Source organism: Danio rerio, chromosome 22 (genome assembly GCF_052040795.2).
Source record: "Danio rerio strain M-AB ecotype USA chromosome 22, GRCz13ab, whole genome shotgun sequence".
Classification (NCBI taxonomy): domain Eukaryota; kingdom Metazoa; phylum Chordata; class Actinopteri; order Cypriniformes; family Danionidae; genus Danio; species Danio rerio.
In genome coordinates this window covers 16,458,428-16,480,080 of record NC_141042.1, presented here as the reverse complement: position 1 = coordinate 16,480,080, position 21,653 = coordinate 16,458,428, and the positions used below count along the sequence as shown (strand labels likewise).

General features: G+C 34.3%; 1 protein-coding gene across 23 annotated transcripts in view; it reads left to right on the top strand.

Moving 5' to 3' along the window:
• Positions 1 to 796: 796 nt before the first annotated feature.
• The window catches only part of eps15l1a (epidermal growth factor receptor pathway substrate 15-like 1a), a 58,437-nt gene continuing 37,580 nt past the window's right edge, over positions 797 to 21,653 (top strand). For 12 of the 23 annotated variants that reach the window (XM_087304118.1, XM_087304112.1, XM_087304109.1 and 9 more), the window contains exons 1-13: positions 797 to 846; positions 7,555 to 7,596; positions 7,703 to 7,792; positions 7,870 to 7,917; positions 9,711 to 9,806; positions 9,892 to 9,957; positions 10,048 to 10,173; positions 10,385 to 10,444; positions 17,607 to 17,849; positions 19,709 to 19,866; positions 19,947 to 20,103; positions 20,848 to 20,910; positions 21,086 to 21,106. In XM_087304118.1, coding sequence (XP_087160244.1) covers positions 820 to 846; positions 7,555 to 7,596; positions 7,703 to 7,792; positions 7,870 to 7,917; positions 9,711 to 9,806; positions 9,892 to 9,957; positions 10,048 to 10,173; positions 10,385 to 10,444; positions 17,607 to 17,849; positions 19,709 to 19,866; positions 19,947 to 20,103; positions 20,848 to 20,910; positions 21,086 to 21,106 — 1,197 coding nt within the window. In that variant the 5' untranslated portion in view covers positions 797 to 819. Of the gene's footprint in view, positions 847 to 7,554; positions 7,597 to 7,702; positions 7,793 to 7,869; positions 7,918 to 9,710; positions 9,807 to 9,891; positions 9,958 to 10,047; positions 10,174 to 10,384; positions 10,445 to 17,606; positions 19,300 to 19,347; positions 19,867 to 19,946; positions 20,104 to 20,847; positions 20,911 to 21,085; positions 21,107 to 21,653 lie in introns of those variants that run through there. The other 11 variants (XM_087304119.1, XM_087304113.1, XM_087304111.1 and 8 more) reach the window with 3 other exon arrangements.

Below are 21,653 nucleotides of genomic sequence, written 5' to 3'. Positions count from 1 at the left end.
CACTAAATCCACCCTTGGATATATGATACTTTCCTTTATCATACATATTTATATCCTGCATCATCTATTTACTTTATTATAATACTACATAAAAGATAGTATACAGTTGAAGTCAGATATATTAACCCCCCTGATTGTTTATTTTTGTTTCTCCAATTTCTGTTAACGGAGAGCAGATTTTTTCAACATATTTCTAAACATAATAGTTTTCATAACTAATTTCTAATAACTGATTTATTTTATCTTTGCCATGATGACAATAAATAATATTTTACTAGATATTTTGCAAGACATATCTAAAGTGACATTTAAAGGCTTAACTAGTTTAACTAGGCAGATTAGGATAATTAGACAAGTTATTATATATTATATATAATTTTTAACATTGTTATATATTAGTATAACAATGATTTGTTCTGTAGACAGTAGAAAAATATCTTAAAGGGGTTAATAGGTTTGTCCTTAAAATGTAAAAAAAAAAAAAAGCTTTTATTCTTGCCAAAATAAACAAATAATACTTTATCCAGAAGAAAAAAATATTATCAGACATATTGTGGAAATTTCCTTTTTCTGTTAAACATAATTTGGGAAATAGGCTGTTAAAAATATAAAAAAAATTAAAAGGGGCTCATTTAAAGTCTTGTTTACTTTATAAATATTTTATAAGTACATCCATTTGTCAACACTGCAGGGCATATCTGAAATATAAAGTACTATAATAAAACACATTCGACAAGAATATTCAACAATATTTTAATCCGCTCGTCTTCAGCCCCCCATCATTCCCTCACCCGCCGTTTCCGCAGCAACAGGGAAAAGATGGCAGCCCTCGCGACCCTCACTCAGGTAATACCAGCTAAAATCACCCATTATACGCTAATAACGAGGAAAAAAACATCCGCAAACAGAAACAGATCTAACAATTGGACACAAATCGACCACATTGCTTGCGCTACCGTGCCGTTTTACGAATATATACAGCGTAAATGTCACGGGCCTCGTTAATCGGGCTCAGATTGCTAACCGATTAGCTCGCTTTGTATCTCATGTCTGCTACAAAATCCGCACATAACAACGTCGTTATCAATGAAATTTGCTATAAACATTCAACTGCACGAACATATTAAGTTTACGGCCGTTTATATGAATGGGAAATACACTAAAAAGGAGTTATACTATTGTAATAACAAGCTAGCCGCAATATTATCCGAACATCATTTACACTAAAACTAACTGTCAATGCGATTTACATACACAAATCATAATTGTAAAGTAATCTGACTACAGTACAGTAATAACATTTGAGTAATAAAAGTTGATGAAATCTGCTGAATAGTGTTATTATGTAGATTTGTGGTGTGATGTATAAAAATGGGTGTTGAACCGCTAGTTTAGCATAGCGGTGATGGGTCAGTTATTACGAGCATCAGTAATCTCACTGTAACGTTACTTTTGATTTGTAACGGATTACTCTGTAACGTTAAGTGAAGTGAAATATGCATACAATATGTACATTTATGTATATGAGCAATTCCAGCGTTATGCTTGTGACATTTGGAGTAAAAACTCAACACATAAATTCACAGAGAAAGTAGATGTTAACAATATATTGAAACAACTGTTTTTATATTTTTAAAACAACTGACCACAGAGTTATGGCAAATATCAATCTGTAAACATTTTTTATATTTCAAATGAGGAAAATGAACATGCGTTATAGATGTGACAAACATTTTACAGTATAGAGTTTACAGTAAACAACAAACTTTGTAGAAATTCTGTGAAATAAACTGCACAACCCAAAATAAATTATACTAATCAAAAGGATCTAAAAAGATCTCACTATAGAACAAACATAATTTATTTTATTTTATTTGACATTTCTGCATTTATCAGGGAAAAGCTCTGTTATTATGGATGTGACAGATGTGAAATTGCCACTTGTGTGCTTTTGGTAAATCAAATATAAATGTTTGAAAACATTCGCAGAGACATTTTTGAGCATTTTTATAGTACTTTAAAATACAATCCTACACAAAAAATGTAGGAACGTTTTCTCTATTTGAAAACTTAAATTTTTTCTTGGCAAGGTTGACATTTGCATGGAATTTACAAAGATGCATGCGTATATCTGTTATTTTAGTATTACTCATGTACTGAATTGTTGCTATTACTACTTTAATTGTCATTCCTTTTTTATGGCAGTTTAAGTTTTGATAATAATTATGTATTTTTTGTGACTACTTTTTAAATGTTATTTCTGATGTTGTCATGGCTTAATTTCACATTTTCATGTTTGGTTACACTATTTTAACGTGTCCTTGTTACATTGTAACTCCAACTACTGAGGAGGAATATTAATTAATGACATGTTCTTGCTTTAGCTACGTCCCAAATGACACACTATACACTATGCACTTATGCACTATGTTCTTATGCACTTACACACTTAACAGCATTCAAACCGGGCTGTTTTACCGATATTTACAGTGCAAATGTAACGGGTCTTGTTAATCGGATATAGATTGCTAACTGATTAGTTCGCTTTGTATCTCACTTCAGCAAAAAATACCCACATAACATCTATGTTATCAATGAAATTTGCGATAAACATTCAGCTGCAAGAACATTGAAAGTTTATGTCTGTTTATATGAATGGGAAATACAGTAAAAAACAGTTATACTAATGTAATAACAAGCTAGCCGCAATATTATCTGAATATCATTTACACTAAAACTAACTGTCAAGGCGATTTACATACACAAATCTTCATCATATTGGAATATGTGGATAGAACAGTAATACAGGTTGATGACTTTTGTTGAATAATGGTATTATGCAGATATGTGGTGTGTTGTATTAAAATGGGTGTTGTTACGAGTTTAAGATGTTCAAGTGGGATGCTGTAACATTTAGGTGAGACAGGTGTAATGTGTGCGACAGATGAAGGATGAGGCAGGAATCAATTCTGTATTAAAGCTTTTTTTTTACTCAATAGTTTAAACAATGTGTAACAATAATAAATGAAAAAAGTATCAAACATTTTCAATTATTCTCTTTAAACAAAAACAACTAGTGCAAGCCAAATCAAAGAAATGAACAAAACAAAACAATTCTCCTTAAATCTAAAGTCTGAACTAGGCGTCAAAAAAGAAATAATGAAAATAAAACTGAGATCTTGTACACGACACCCGAACTAAACTAAATAAACTACAAAACTCAAAATTACACTGGTGGAAAACACTCAAACTAATCTAACAAAAATCCATCTAAACTAAAACAAACCTAACAAGACGGTTAAAGGCTCAGTTTAGAATCGCACAACAACCATTACATTATTTTACTCAATGCCAACGAAGTTCAACAAGCAAACTCGAATTACTACAGTAAACTGAGATAATGAATCATTAAACAGATTAAGCATGTCAAAAACAAATTGTGTGGAGCACAAAAGGTATACCGTGGCAGAACGCACACCACATACTGGTCTGTTGAGGCTTTAAATGCTTGCGGCTTGTCCGGAGATTGGTGGAACCGACACAACAAGGGTTGAGTAAGAAGCGGAGAGGGTGAGAAAAATAAATACACAAAGAAAAAAACTAACATCAACATGGGTCAGTTATTACCAGCATCAGTAATCTCACTGTATGTAAATGTATCTAAAAATTTACAAAGATGTGTATAAATGTGTATATCTGTTATTTTAGGATTACTCATGTACCTATTTGTTGCTATTACTACTTTAATTTTTCATTGATTTTTCTTTTTTATTGCAGTTTAGGTTTTGATAATAGTTATGTACTTTTTGTGACTACTTTTTAAATGTTTTTTTCTGATAATGCCATGGCGTAATTTTCCATTTTCATTTTTGGTTACTCTATTTTAAGGTGTCCTTGTTACATTGTAACTCCAACTACTGAGGAGGAATATTAAATTGACATAAGCACCGAAACCTCCCCCTTTCCATTATGTGGGCAAAGCTGCGGTTGTTAAGTGCGTGAAGTGTTCATCATTCCACACTTCACATTACCGGTTGAATAAGTGCATCATCCGGATAATTAAAGTGCACTTATGATTTTTAGAGTTTTCAATGTGAATGCACTTCTTGCACTATTTATACTACAAAATGCCATAGAATAGTGCATAAGTGTGTGATTTGGGATGCACCTGTCCTAATATGGTTACTATACTATCAGAATGCAGGTTTGGTTTTGGGTTATTTGTAGGGATGTAACGGTATCAGAATTTCACGGTACGGTAATACCTCGGTATGAATGTCACGGTACGGTATTTATTGAATCATTTACAGGAAAAAAACAAAACTTATGAAAATACTCCAAAAAAGTGCCAAAAGTGTCAATGACATACAAATTAGCCATCTATCTGTAAGCTTTGAAACAGCAACTTCAATTTTAATAACAAAAAATTATTAAACCATGTAAAAAAATAAAGTTTCAATTTAGTATTGTTGAAAACTCATCACATTTAACATTTAATCACTCACTCACTTAGATAGAGATGGGTTTTAAGGAAAATTATGATATAAATATAATCTGGTAAAAGCTGGTATCTCTGGGTATTTACAATGTCCCCGGCAACAGAAAAAACCCCTCTCATTTGGGACTGAGGTTTCTGGGACAGAGATATAGACTTGGCCAAGGTTGACAGCAGTGGGTAACGTTGTGCATTGTCTTTCCCCCACTTAAGAGGACAAGCCATGAGTGAGATAGAGGTCTCTTTGCGGTACAAGTCAATGTCTGCATCAATCTGAACAGTGTGCTGTGTTTCTGCAGTCCCCATGACTGTTATTAGTCGTATTCCCCAACTTCCAGGCACGTGCACACATAGGGCTCAACCTGTGCAGTGCACATACCTTTTTTAGTCTTGGATAGAAAGTGCCCTTCCAAAATGATCAAAAGTGCCCCCACGACGCGACACACCCTCCGTCCCGACCTTCAGTAGGCGCGCGACAACACCGCTCTTGAGTATGCGCGCTCAACCCCCCCTCCCCGCTTTACAGTAAGCGAGCAACAACACAGCTGATCAGAACGCGCGCGACAACACCGCTATTCAGTACTCGCGCGACAACACAGCTGATCAGAACACGCGCGACAACACCGCTATTCAGTACTCGCGCGACAACACCGCTATTCAGTACGCCTGCGGCGACAACACCCGCTTCAGGTTCGATCATTTCCAGCTCTTTTTGATCCCCGCTTCTAGCAGCACACTCCATTTTCGCATTACTGGATCTGTAGCGACAACAGACGGCAAGGGATGATGGCCAAGCCTGGGCTGATGGGAATTGTAGTTTCCGCTACCTCCCATTCGCTTCATTCGCCTGAGCAAATTTTCTCAGAAGACCTATAGTTTTACCGAGTCATGCGACTACGGTAATATCGAAAAAAATTAATATTGCGGTATGACGGTATTTACAATAGCGTTACATCCCTAGTTATTTGCATGTAATTATGCATTATTTTTGCAATTACTGTGTAATAAGGTGTAGCAAAGTTACCATGTTTTTTTAGTAAAACCATGAAGTAAATCTGTTTTTGCATCATATCCCATAATAGTGAAGTGTATATTAGAGCTGTGCAATTAATCGAAATCCAATTTTGATTTCGATTTTGCCTTCTAACAATTATGAAAAACCATTAATCGAGATAAACGATTATTGCATCATTTACCACCCCTTTTCCAGGTGTAAACGTGTTACTCTTAAAAGCGCGAAAGACCGCATGATTGTTTGTGCCGCCCACATACAGAACAGAAGCATGCAGTCAGCATTTGGTCTCACTCGCACACTGAGAAGAGGAGTGCGCACACGTCTAGTCATCTTAACGTGAGCGCTTTAATGGTCAAATAGGTGTCAAAACGCAGTGTTTAGTGATTATTCGTATTAACCCTCATTTGTGTAATAAACATACGAGTTGAGAATCAAAAGACACGCGAAAGAGAAACCGTTAAAGTGACAGTGTGCGATAATCCTTCTGCCGCCTATTTTTATCATTATTAATCAAACAACAAATGGAGAACATGCCTCTCTGCTCTTGACTGAAGGACTTTTGTTGCTAAAATGTTTTTCTTACAGTAAAGATGCTTAAAGCAGTTTGTTTCATATTTTTGTTCTATTGTATTTATTTCTCTTTCCTTTGCAGGGTAGAAAATAACTGTATATATACAGTTGAAGTCAGAATTATTAGCCCTCCTGAATATTAGCAACCCTGTCCCCCCAATTTCTGTTTAATGGAAAGAAGATTTCTGTACATAATAGTTTTAATAACTCATTTCTAATAACTGATTTATTTTATCTTTGTCATGATGACAGCACATAATATTTGACTAGATATTTTTCAGAATACATGCATTTAGATTCAAAGTGCGATTTAAAGGCTTAATTAGTGTAAGTAGGCAAGTCATCGTATAACAGTAGTTTCTTCTGCAGACAATCAAAAATGTATTGCTTAAGGGGGCTAATATTATAGACTTTAAAATTTCTTTCAAAATATTTAAACCTGCTTTTATTCTAGCCGAAATAATAATAAAAAAGCCTTTCTCCAGAAGAAAAAATATTAGAGGAAATACTGGTAAAATTCCTTGCTCTGTTAAACATAATTTGGGAAATATTTATTTAAAAAAAAAATTCTCGGTAGCGCTAATAATTTTGACTTTAACAGTAATCGTTTTAAATAATCGTGATTACAATTATGACCAAAATAATCGTGATTATGATTTTTTATATTATATTATATTATATTATATTATATTATATTATATTATATTATATTATATTATATTATATTATATTATAGTAAAGTTTTTTTGTTTTAAGTCTAATCAAGCATAAATCAGCCACAAAGTTTTTTAAGTCTTAATAATTTATGTATTTTTTTAATTTTAATTTGACAAAATTTCAATTTATTATTTTTTAATAATTTTAGTACTGCAACATTTATTTATATATTTATTTGATGTTTTAGTTTTTTAATGTAATATTTATATTTAATTTTTAATTACAGTTAAAGTCAGAATTATTTGAATTTGAATTTTTTTTTCTTTTTTAAAAATATTTTTCAAATGATTTTTAACAGAGCAAAGAAATGTTCACAGTATGTCTAATAATATTTTTGCTTCTGGAAAAAATTTTATTTGTTTTATTTTGGCTAGAGTAAAAGCAGTTTTTAATAATAAAAATACATTTAGTCAAATAATATTTACTGTCATCATGACAAAGATAAAATAAATCGGTTATTAGAAATAGATTATTAAAATTATTATGTTTAGAAATGTGTTGAAAATATCTCTAAAAATCTTTCTGTTAAACAGAAATGTGGGGAAAAAATAAACAGGGGGGCTAATAATTTTAACTTCAACGGTACAAATAAAAAATGTCAACTAACAAAAAGCATGTTTAGAAGCTTTAGTTAACAAAAACACTACATTATATTACATAATACTAAAAACATATATCTCAATCCGACATATTATCAGCATATTCTATTTAAATGGATTTAATCCTAAAGCTTCTCCCGTTTTCTTCTGTTTCTTAGCTGTCAAGCGGAAACCCTGTATATGAGAACTTTTACAGACAGGTAAGGACATTTATGTTGCATCTCATTTGACTGCATTTTAACAATACCTTCATACTCAATCAATATTGAGCTTATTTCATTCTCTTTAATGTGCTTGTAAATAAAGGTCGACCCAGGAAACACCGGTAGGGTTGGACCAACAGAGGCTGCCTTGTTCTTGAAGAAATCTGGTCTGCCTGACATCACATTAGGAAAGGTTGGTGTTTTGGTAAAACGATTAAATCTTAATTCTGGATAATTATAATCCCCATTTACCTTCTCGTCTCCTCTCAGATCTGGGATTTAGCTGATCCAGATGGCAAAGGTTTCTTGGACAAACAGGTAAAGCTGTTGTAGCTGATTAAATTGAATGTTAAACAGTTATATGCATGACACATCAGAAAAAAGGAGGACATATACTGCATTATTAGTGTTATTTATGTGTTTTGTTTTGTTATTTTTTTGAATATATTTACTATTAGTTACAAACACATTAAAACAAACCAACAGATAATGCCCATTTTAACAATGCAAAAGAGAAAAAATAAAAACAATTAAATAAATGAGCAGAAATATGATAATAATAATAAATAAAATAAGTAAATGAATTTAAAAAAACTAAATTAATTAATAGAAATTAAAAATAGATAAATAGTTCAAATTAGTATTATTAATAACGTACATTTGATCATTGAAGAGCTGTGATATCCGATCCTGTCAGAACGAGACAAACGCAAGAGTTAAGCGCGAAAAAACAAAGGAGAAGCCAGAAAAAACAGCAGCAAATGATGCTTTTAGCAACCTAAAACATTAACAAACTGCCATGTTTAACTATGATCATCACCTTTCAGACTATTATGCACTCGGAATGACGGAATTACTCTCTAACAGAGGTTACATGTGCTGCTGAATATTAAAGACACAAATGAGAGGTTTGCACTGTCTGTGGGCTATATGTTGCCTGTTGTTTTTGAACCCAAATAAGGCCTAAATGTATGCTGTGTGTAGTTTTCGGTAATTAATAACAAATCGGAGACTGTAATGGTCTGCATGTGTTTATATATGTTGCATTTATTCATTTATTTTATATAACTGCAGACGTTACTGTAGGCTATTTCGCTCTGTCATTGATCTGGAGTTATAATCTAATCATGTTCATAGAAAGGGTGTTAATGAACATTTATAGACAAGTATTTATGTGTATAAAGCATCAGTTTTGTGAGAAGTGCTTCTCATATGATCATATGAACGACCCGTATGGCTTTACTGTGACATTTCCTTAAGTAAAAATGACGTCGTCTGAAACTCTGTCGCACACCACGCACACCAAAAGGATATCCTTTTGGCAGTGGAAACGCAAGCTTGATAAAGTGGAAATGGTCAATAAGAAGTCCCGCCTTTCATACAGAAAAGCCAATTGTCAAGCTTTATAGCCTGGTGGTTTTTGTTCACGTTTGTTACAACAACGTTGTTTGGCCATTTTGTCATGACTACTGTTGAGAAATAAGATTGTCAAGTTCAAATTGAGATTATCATGTTCATATTTATTTGGTAAAAACTAAAGTTTTTAATGTAATATTTTAATATAATTTATTTCAGATTTTTATTCAGTTAACATGAATCTTTAGCTAGCTATAGTTATCAACAAAAGCTATGCATTATGTAGCATAATAGTAAAAAAAATGTTTACATTTTAATGGAATTTAGCAATTGTAAATTCGATGCTGGCGGCGCGGTGGTGCAGTGGGCAGTGCTGTCACCTCACAAGAAGGTTGCTGGTTCAAGCCTTGGCCGGGTCAGTTGGCATTTCTGTGTGGAGTTTGCATGTTGTCCTTGTGTTGGCGTGGGTTTCCTCCGGGTGCTCCGGTTTCCCCCACAGTCAAAAGACATGCGGTATAGATGAATTGGGTAAGCTAAATTGTCCGTAGTGTATGAGTGTGAATGCGAGAGTGTGTGGGTGTTTCCCAGTGATGGGTTGCAGCTGGAAGGGCAATCGCTGAGTAAAACATGTTGAATAAGTTGGGGGTTCCTTCCACTGTGGTGACCCCGGATTAATAAAGCGCCTAAGCCGAAAAGAAAATTAATAAATGAATGAAATTGGATGCTGACTTGATCTGTTATGGTTTGTTTGTTAGGGATTTTACGTTGCTTTGCGTCTCGTGGCATGTGCACAGAGCGGCCACGACATCAGCATTTCCAGTTTAAATCTCCCTGTTCCTCCACCAAAATTCGTAAGTCTCATTATATATAGTTGATATTTTTGTATATGATTGGTATGAGCTCACAGACATTTTCTTTTTACACTTTTTATTCCAGAAGGATCACAGTAGTCCATCACTGAGCTCAGTAACATCTACTAATGAGAGTCACTGGGCTGTGCGGGTAATTTAACTTTGCTTGTCTTTGTGATTGTGTATTATAAAAGATTTTGTAATGTTTTTTTTGTTCTTAATCTCTTTGTTTATTTTTCAGCCTGAAGAGAAGAGCAAATTTGATGGTATTTTTGAAAGTCTTGCCCCGGTGAACGGATTACTGTCTGGTGAGAAGGTCAAACCAGTACTGATTAACTCCAAACTACCTGTAGATGTTCTCGGAAAGGTAAAAATAAATAAATAAATAAATTGAATGAACCCATAATCCTAAACTATTTATAATGATAACAAATTTAATAAATTATTATTATTAATTTGTACTAATTATTATATATATATTTTTAAATAATAGTTTGTATTTAATTGTGATGTTTTTCTGAATTTATTTGAATAATATTTTATAATAATGACATTATTAAATCTGTCTGTTTGATCAGGTGTGGGATTTGAGTGACATAGACAAAGACGGACACTTGGACAGAGATGAGTTTGCAGTGGTGAGTAATTAGTTTTTTAATGTTAAAATCCTTATCGCGTAATACATACTATCATGTCAACATACTGAGTGCAGTATGCAACTTTAAGTCAATTTAAAAATGCAAAAAAATTGTCCATTCAAATCTATCATCTTAAATCATGTTTTTCTTTTGGAGCAAAACATATTAACCATCACATATTTTTATCAGAATATAGAAAAGTCTGAAAATATTTGACATTAATTTCAATTTAATTTACTTTCAATTTTAATGAAATAATTGTCATTTTAAAAGTTTTACACTTTCACAATTTTTTACCTAACAATAAGTTTTAGTAATTTAGACTATAACACAATTCTTGTGATCAGTTGTTCTTTTATATGCTTGTTTTATATGTGCAGCCGGTAATCGGTTGGTTTCATATTTTCTAAATATACCTGAATGATGATAGACTGTTATATCAGCCATATTGATATGTTATTATTAAACACTCATATTATCATATTGTATCACTCAATAAATGTTTGGTGTATATATTGATGAACATTTTGATTCATACAATAAGAAATATTGTCATGTTTTTAACATTGAATGATTTTTAAAAAATAAATATAAATATTTTTTCAAATATATTTTTAATCATTTAAGGCAAGAATCTAATGGGCTGTTTCCACTGAGCAGTATGGAGTATGGAGTTGAAACAACACAATTCTTATTTTTTTTTGGGACAACTTAGTTATTTATCTTCATTTTTTTTTTTTCCCAATATGTTTATTGATTTTTTTCCTTTTCACCCCATCAACTAGGCATACAGACAACAATGCAGCCTACACAGCACATACCTACACCCTTTCTATATATATGTATATACACCCATACATACATACAAAAAAAAAAATATATATATATATATATATATACATACATACACATACACATATATATACATATACACACACATACATACACATACATACACATAGTAATAAATATATACATACACATACATACACACACATACGCACATACATACATATACAATATTTGAATTATATATATGTGTGACATGAACAATAACGCAATAATACAAAAGAAAAAGAAAAAAGAAAAAAAGAGAAAAAAAAAAAAAAAAGGGAAGAGAAAAAAAAGGAAGAAAAAAAAAAGTATTAATAAATAAAAAACATGTTTACAAACACACAATTTACATAATATTCATATATGGTTCCCAAAGATAGTCAAAGTTCTTCTGCTTGCCTTTGATGATATAAGTTAGTCTCTCCAGTCCAATACAGTTCAATATTACTTTTTTCCACATTTCTATGGATGGAGCATCCATGTGTTTCCAGTATAATGCAATAGCCCTTCTAGCTTGAAGGAAACCAAAATCCAAAATTCTTGTATTTCCAATTGTAAGTTCCTTAGGATACAACCCAAGAATACAGAGCTTGGCATTTAAAGGAATTTTAATATTAAACATGTCTGACATACATACAGTTATATCTTTCCAAAACTTTTGTATTTTAGGACATTGCCAGAGGCAGTGATATAGTGTACCTTTATCATCTAAACATTTAGAACACACATCTGGAATATTAGCAGACATGTGATGAAGTTTCACAGGGGTTATATACATTCTCATTAACCATTTATATTGAAGTAGTTTAAACCTGGTATTTATTGTTTGCGTTTGAGCTTTTAAGCAAACATAATTCCAGTCTGCCTCGTCTATCTCCTCTTGCATATCTGCTTTCCAGGCATTTAATTTATCCAATGTTGATTCATTACTATGTTTGACCATAAAATTGTAATATATAGAAACATGACCTCTTCCTTCTAAATTTTGGATAGTTATCTCCTCCAATTTTGATAAAGATGGTATACAACTAATCTGTGTTTCTTTTGATGACATGTAACTCTTTAACTGTAGGTATTTAAAGAAATGTTTTTTAGGAACCACATATTTTTTACATAAAAGCTCAAAGGAAAGTAAAATCCCATCTTTATACAAATCTCTTATACTTTGGATGCCTCTTGTATTCCACAACTTGAAACCTCCATCTTTATTACCAGGAATAAATTGTTTATTACCCCAGATAGGAGTGAACTGTGACAATTTGGGCACATTATCTATATGTTTATGAGAGGAATGCCAAATTGAAATTGTATTTTTTAGAAATGGATTTTTGGTATTTTTTTTCAGTGACTTAATATCTGATGAATATAAATACATTTTTAATGGTAAATCTGGGGTGGAGGTTTGTTCAATATCTACCCATGCTGGGGGCGTTGTTGTGTAGAAATAATATACTGCTGTGGTCAGCTGGGCAGCCATGTAATACCATCTGAAATTTGGAAATTGCAGACCTCCCCTTTCATAAGGTAAATGTAATAGCTTGAGGCGAAGTCTGGCTTTTCTGTCATTCCAAATGAACTGGGCAAGCAGTTTATTTAGTTTATCATAAAATGTATTTGGTAACGGTAGTGGGAGTGTTTGAAAATAATATAAAAATTTAGGTAAAATAGACATTTTTATTATATTAATTCGGCCAATCATAGATATTGGTAGATTTGACCATTTTTGTAATACTTTAGTGGTTCTGTCCATAAGGGGATCATAGTTTGTTGATACAATTTTATTAAGGTCGGGGATAATTTTAACACCTAAATAACTAAAACCATCAGTAGTTACTCTAAATGGAGTCTTTATTGTGGGCTTATGTCTTTCTTCTTCATTTAGAAATAATAATACTGACTTTGAGTTGTTAATTTTATATCCAGAAACAAGTCCAAAATTTTCAATTAGTTTCATAATTTTAGGAATAGTATTTAACAAATCTGTCATAAATAGTATTATGTCATCTGCAAATAAAGAAATGCGGTGATCTTTCCTCCCAATTGTAATACCTGATATCTCTGGATTTGTTCTTACTGACATAGCTAAAGGCTCAACTGCCAGTACAAATAACAGTGGGGACAAGGGGCATCCTTGACGGGTAGATCGCTGCAAATTAAAAGGTTTTGAAACTATATTATTGGTTAGTATTTCAACAGTTGGGCTTGTATACAAAAGCCGAATCCATTTAAGAAATGTTTCACCAAGTCCAAATCTTGGGAGCACTTCAAAAAGATAGTCCCATTCTATCCGGTCAAATGCTTGGCATGCATCTATTGATAGCATTGCTGTATTTTTCTCATTATGTTTCTCATATAATATATTCAAGACCCTTCTGATATTATGGTATCCCTGTCTTTTTTGTATAAAACCTTGTTGATCATCAGCAATTAACTGAGGGAGGTACTGGTCTAGTCTTCTAGAAAGTATTTTGCAAAGTATCTTTATATCACATCCCATTAAGCTAATGGGTCTGTAAGACGAGCATTCGGTTGGGGGTTTATTAGGTTTTAATATTAAAGTTATTATTGCTAATCTTAATGAGTCGGGAAGCATTCCTACTTTAAATGATTCTTCATACATATCTAATAATGGCCTTAAAAGTTGTTTTTTAAATGTTTTATAGAATTCAATAGGAAGACCGTCCGGTCCTGGTGCTTTGCCACTATTCATATCACCAATAGCTTCACTAAGATCTTCTACAGTTAATGGACTATCTAGTGTTGTCTTTTCATCCTCTGATAAGGTCCTGAATTGTAACTGATCCAGAAATATTTTTTTCACATTAATATTTTTATTACTTTCAGATTTATATAGAGTTTGGTAAAAATCACTAAACCGTTCATTAATCTCTTTTGAATCTGAAGTTAAATTTCCAGATTTCGATTTTATACTTTTAATTGTCCTTTCAGATTGCATTTTCTTTATCCTCCATGCTAATAATTTACCAGCTTTTTCCCCTTGATCGTAGTACATTTGTTTGGTCCATAAAAGACTTTTTGCCACTTTTTCAATTGCTAGCTTATCATAATTGGCTCTCATAATAGCTAAATTATGTAATTTGTCAGGGTTATTATCAATACTAATTTCAATTTCATATTTTTTAATTTGGTCTTCTAGTAATTTCAATTCTTGATTTTTTTGTTTCGTTTTGGCGCTTGTGTAACTTATAATTTCTCCCCTTATATAGGCCTTGAAAGCTTCCCATCTAATATTAGCCGTAGTTTCATTTGTGTTTAATTCAAAATATTGGTCAATACTCTTTTCTACAAATGTAGTAAAATCTGGGTCTTTTAACAAGTAGGTTTGTAACCTCCATCTAGGATGACGATCAACCGTACCTAAATGAATTTCCAGAGACACTGCTGCATGATCACTAATTACTATGCTGTTATACCAGCATTTCTTTATGTTTGGCAAAAGTTCCATTGAAATAAGAAAATAATCGATCCTTGAATGGGTTTTATATGTACTTGAGTAGCAAGAATATTCTTTTTTACTTGGGTTTAATCTTCTCCATATTTCAATTAAGCTTAAGTCTTTCATATAACCAATTACCATTTTCCTATTTTGAATATGAGTTGTATCAATTTGAGTGGACCTATCCAATTTTGGATCGAGTGTACAATTAAAATCTCCTCCAATTATATTAAATCCCTCTAATGCAGACACAGTCAGAAAGACTTTCTTAAAAAAGGGAGTATTATCATTGGGACCATAAATATTTATTAAGTTTATTTTTTGTTTTAAAATATTTCCTTGAACAATAATATATCTTCCTGAAGGGTCTTGAATAGTTTTTTTTACTTGTAATGATAGAGACCTATGAATAAGAATAGCTACACCCCTTGCATGTGAGTTAAAGGTTGCATGAAATACCTGGCCTGGCCATCTTCTACCCAAGCTATGGATATCGGACGCAGTTAAATGTGTCTCCTGCAAAAAAACTATTTTAGATTTGAGATAAATTAATCTATTCAGCACTAATTTTAGTTTTATCAATTTTCTTATCCCCCGGACATTCCAACTTGTAATTATAATATTTTCTAAGGTACTACTTTGTTTTGTTTTATCCATAGGTTATAGTCCCAGTATACAAAGAAAGAAAAGAAAAGAAAAAGATAAAATAAAATTGTAAGAAGATAAAATAATAAATGGGAAAGGAAAAAATAAAAAATGAATAAAAAAAATAAAAAAAACTGGTGGTGTGAGTGCAAACGATTCCCTCCCCCCTTACATTTTTAACTCTGGCATTTTCAACAAAAATGCCTAACCCTCCCCTTGATTGGAAACGCTGGGGACGCTGATCCACAGTCTTCGAGGAGCAACTAGTCTGCGTAGCCCAGCCCATGACCTTCAACCGTGCAAAATCATCTTACTTTTTGCACGTATTACCAAACATAATAGTGTATTTTAAACATATAGAACATATAGAACAATACCCTTTGAATATTAAACCAACGATAATACCCAATACAATCCTATTAGGTTAACTTATATACCAAAGTGACATAAATTACCTTTACAAATTATAACGTTATTAACTTAAACAACAACTTTTATAACGTTATATTTTAAACACAACCCTACTGTAACATCTACGTCGATCGTCCACCGTTGACCACGACTGGTGGTATATTTCTGCAAAGTTTTTGATTAGTCCAGCAGGTAGTCAACAGTAAACCATCCCTTATATTGGCTGCGGGATGCTTTTATAGAATTTCTCGGCTTCTTGCGGCTTCGAAAAGAGATGAATCTTGCCATCATGCAACACTCTTAGCTTGCAAGGATTATGTTGAAACCCTCGGAAAGCGTTGATATCCACAAATAGCTTTGTGACTGGGTTGAATCCCCGTCGGATGCGCACCGTCTCCGCCGAAAGATCTTGTGAGAAATAGATTTTTGCCCCATCGTAAGTGATGTCTCGCTTCCTGGATTCACGGTAGACGAATTCCTTCTCTTGAAACTTTAAAAAGCGGATGAGGATTGCTCTGTTTTTGTTGGGCTTTTCAGGTGCTAGCGTGCGGTGAACCCGTTCCAAAGTAAACGTCTTGTCAGGATCCATCTCGAGCCACTGTGGTAGCTTGGCACTTACAAACTCAAAAAGAGACTTTTGGCCTTCGGCACCTTCCCGAATTCCATTAAGCCGAAGGTTTTTCCTTCTGCCTCGATTTTCCAGGTCGTCTGTCTTTGATTCAAGATAAGTTATGCGTTTCATAGCCGAATCGAGGGCAGCCTCTGCTTTCTCAAGTGCCCTTTCCGTATCGTGAATGCGTCCTTCGGCTACTTCTACACGAGCGGCGTTGGAAGAAACATCGCGTTTCATCTCGGACACTTTACTTTCCAGCGCTGACATTGAGCTAGCCATATCGGTCAATCGACTGTCAATGTTGTCCAGCTTGGTTCCGATATCTGCTCTGAGCGATTTCAGTTCACTTAAAACTTCTGTTAAGTTATCCATGTGTGTGGCGTTATCTTCCACTTCACTTGATCCACTCGTCGAAGTTTTAACGGCGGCCTTACGTCCTCGGGTAAAAATGTCACATTGTTTGGTCACGGAAGGTTTTGACATATCAGCGCCGATGTTATTTTCTAAGTTTGATGGTTTTTTTGAGGGTATTTAATTTAGATTTTGCACGGTTTGTCGGAGCTCTCAAATCAAGCTGCCATCTTAGTCCTGGCCACGTGACCCCCCGACCTTTATCTTCATTTTTAATAGTGTACAGTGCATGCGTATTTTCTATCAAAAGTACCAAAATAGCAAATCATACCCTACCACTTTTGTAAAGGTAGAACAACAGTACCGTATTAAAAAGGGGGAGCAAGACTCACTACTGAGCACTGATTGGTTCAGAGAGAATTGCCAATTGCACATGTAACAAGACAGCCACTCAAAAAAATGGTATTTTTTGTGGGGACAACTTCATTATTTTACGTTCAATCCACTTAAATTTGTAAAAACTAATAAGTTAACATAATTCTTTCATGTTGTCCCTACACAAATCTTTTTGTGTGGAACCCAGCATTTTTTCAGTGAGGGAGGTAAAAGACAGGAAGCACCATTTTTACATATATCGCAGTAATATTATGAAAGCATGCAAGAATGAAACCATGCTCTAGAATTAGTGTCTCTTCTGGTGACAAAAAAGCCACATATCCCCAGAAGCAAGAACAGGATCTGCTGTATGTCCTCCATTGTTGTTTATGTGGCCGTTCCTTAATCAGACTATAGCTCAATACAAACTAAGTATAAGTAGTATGTTAGTTTAATTTATGTCACCTGTTGTACAGGCAATGCATCTGGTGTACCGCGCACTGGAGAAGGAGCCTGTGCCGTCCGTCCTGCCCTCCTCACTCATCCCTCCATCCAAAAGAAAGAAGTCGTCAGGGTCATTGTCCAGCATGGTGCCAGTGTTACCGGGAAGCCCACCGCCACCTAAAGACAGCCTGCGCTCAACTCCCTCTCACGGCAGCATGAACTCGCTCAACAGCGCCGGAAGTCTGTCCCCAAAACACACGCTCAAATCCTCACAGGTACATACACTCAAGGTGTCTGCAGATCCTTATAATATCTTAAATTCCATAGTATAATAATAAGGCCTGGGTGGCACGGTGGCTCAGTGGGTAGCACTGTCGCCTCTCAGCAAGAAGGTTGCTGGTTCGAGCCCCGGCTGGGTCAGTTGGCATTTCTGTGTGGAGATTGCATGTTCTCCCCGTGTTCTCGTTGGTTTCCTCAGGGTGCTCCAGTTCCCCCCACAGTCCAAAGACATACCGCCAATCAGACATACCTGGGCTAGCTTATCAAGCTTTTACTAGGTTTTCTAGAAACATCCTAGCAGGTGTGTTGAGGCAAATTGGAGCTGAAATCTGCAGGACACCGGCCCTCCAGGACCGAGTTTGGACACCCCTGAAATAGATTTCGCTTATGCAAGCAAATCGCTCTTTGTTATTTGTGTTGTGTGCTTTTGTTTTGAAAATTCGATACTCTAAAATGATAGTTTTCTATTGGTCCTAAATTTCATTACGTTTTGTATTAAAAAAGGTCTTAAACAGTCTTAAATATAACTCTTAGAAACCTGCAGAGACCCTGACACTTATATGGAGGATTTACCCAACAATTAAGGCAAGGCACGTAGTTTTTGATGCACCTGTCATTTACGAAACTTCTGAGACTACAGTTTTTTTCACAGTAAAATTTAAATAAAACATTCAAAACTTTTCTTTTTTCACACTTCATCAATTTGCATCTGTAGATTTCAATTACAATACACATTTTTGAAGTTTCCTCAAAACACAAAGCTCTAAAACAGCACAGTTCCCTGCCATATCATTTTAATCATCATAAACATCATTTTTACCACAATATGACACCCACTTGAATGCATTTCAGTGTATCAATGGTTAATATATCAAACATTGTGTATATAAAGCACTTTGATGGGTTAAATAGACAGCACAAATTCCGGGCTTCGGTTACCATATGTGGCCACATTTCAAGACTTTCACTTCGCTTTTTCACTTTTACGTATTTTCTGAATTATGGAGTGCTAAAGATATTTCCAGAATGGCCTCTTTAAAATAAACTTTTACTCTAATATGTCAAAAAGAAAAACAAAACCTGACTTTTCAGGCCCGTAGTCAGAGGGCGTTTGGGTGGTATTAAAGACCCACCCCTCACTAGCAAAGATCCAGAATTTGTCCAATACATAAGCTCATTTGTCCTATATGACTTCTATGCAATCATAAATAGAAATCATGAATAGCTATCATAAATATGAAAATAACCCATTGAAAAAGGTTTTAAGACCAAATGGAATCCTTTGTCAGCTGTCACTTGAGTGACTTCCGCTAATCAGTATTGGCCAATACTGAAAATTATTTTTCACGTGTCCATCATCCAGCTGTGCAACAAAACACACAATCGGATGTGGTGAAGTCATCTTTCACTACTGTATTGTTTTTAAACAGAGAAAATATATGACAAGTAACCTTTAATCTTAATCTTGGAACAAAAAAAATGACCAATGAACAGGTGTGAATCACCAAATGCGACCAATATTAAAATGAATTTGAATACTATTTTTCTTTTGTTGTTATCCATGAATTTTCAAATGTACTTAATGTGGTTATTATGACCATCAGGCAATCTAGTTCAGCTAAACTTGTGCTTAAAATGTCACTAAAATGCAGTATTATATACCTATAACCGCAAAAAGATCCACTTTTTGGGAAAAAAGAACCACCCCTTTTACCAGGTTGACACCAGATGCATATTTAATTAAAGAATGCCTCATTTGCATATTTAAATATCACATGTTTAAATAACTTTATTCGCTTTTCACCACCTGCATTGTTTTTATGCCTTAAAGATGAATGTTTTATTCATCCCTCAGCATTCAGTAAACTGGGTAGTGCCGGTTGCAGACAGGGGGCGCTATGATGACATCTTCCTCAAAACAGACACAGATCTGGATGGTTTTGTCAGCGGACTAGAAGTTAAAGACATCTTCATGCAGTCTGGACTTCATCAGAACCTTCTGGCACACATTTGGTAACAACAAAATTTTAACATTTGAATTTTTTGTCGTGGTTGCCAGATTCATCACTTCATCACTCTGCTGTGTTTGTCAGGGCTTTGGCGGACACCAGGCAGATGGGCAAACTCACACGCGAGCAGTTCTCCTTAGCCATGTATCTAATTCAGCAGAAAGTGAGCAAAGGTCTGGATCCTCCGCAGGCTTTGACACCAGACATGATCCCACCATCTGAACGCGGCACACCGGGACCTGTGAGTCTCATGTTTACCACTTTACACTTATGGAAATGCATGATAGGCTTCTGCATTGGACTGATAGGTTGATGTTTTAAATCTGAAGGAAGTGAGCCACTGAACATGTATGATTTAGCCACATTTTTACCATAAGTCTAGTAAATATCTACTATAAATATGTCTATAAGTCTAAGTTTTGTGTTGCCATTTTTTTAACTAGAACTAAAACAATTAAATGAGCTAATAATAAAAATAAATATATTATTTGATAAAGTGTTAGATTCAAATAAAAAGACAACTGCATTAAATAAATAACGTTCCCTTAACCCTTGTGTGCTGTGCGGGATGTTTTCATCCATTCTGGAGTGATTTTGAGTCCTAATTTGGCCACAGTATTCTCTGTGTTTCAGCAAAGGGAATAATATTTCTTATTTTGACACATACTTGGGCAAAATGTTTTATAAATAAAAAAATTAACAATACCCTCTGGGCAAATTTACTACTCTTTCGTTATGTTCATGGCTGTTTTTGCCCTATTGACTTCCATTATAATGACATTTTTGATTGCAAAGCCATGACATCATATAATATTATATATTATAAATAAACGTCACTAAATACACATATAAACATTATTTTTGTAAATTTAGCTTGTTATAATTTATGTTAATCAAAACTGTTTCATTAAAGTTGTTGTTTTTGAAAAACAATAGAAGGTTTAGCTTGAACCTCTGATTTAAAGCTCTTTCTGCGCTGTTTTAGAGTCTGTCAGGATACATGACACCGGTGGGATCTGACATGGCCGCACTGACTGAGATGCGCCGGGTAAGCGACCTCCTTTTCTCTCTTTTATTATATAATCCTGACAAACCCAAAAGCTTTACTAGATGAATCTGTAGCCGTTCAGGAGAGCCACTAACATCCAATCACGAAAACAATCTTTTGTTCCTTTCCATCCACACTTCAACGCTGCTGATGTTTAATCTAACATCAAAATCAGGCAATAATGTTCAAGTTGTGGGTAGGTAAATGTTTGGAAGAAGCCCCAAACAAATGCTTTGGATGCTCTGCTAGTGGAGCCGTTGAGTTGGAAAGCATTTGTGCTGTGAAATGGTGCCGTGACTTCCCCCTATGTTTTTTTTTTTCAACACAGGCTGATTGGGAAAATGTGCCCAGGGATACATTTTTTGAGAACTGAGAAATATGTGCTTGTGGGTACATATGTCTGCAATATGTGTGTAAAATGAATGCTACGAGGCAGCACTTATCTCCGTATCCGGCCTGACTGCCTTGCACAGTAGCTCACCGTGAACAGTGTTAAACTTGGGGCACTGAGCAGAGCAGACCGGGGTTCGAGTCCAGCAAAGGACGGTACCAGAAAGCAGGTAAAATGAAACTCAAAAAGAAGCTGTGTAACGTAGTGGTAGAAGCATGCGGCCGTGATTACTTTTTTCTTCTAGTTTGCTTTTTTAAACACTATTGCTTGGGTTTGTGTGGGTCAGTCAATTTCAAGCTGATATATTACGCATGATGACAGGCCAACCGGCTTCTATCATGGACATAATTCC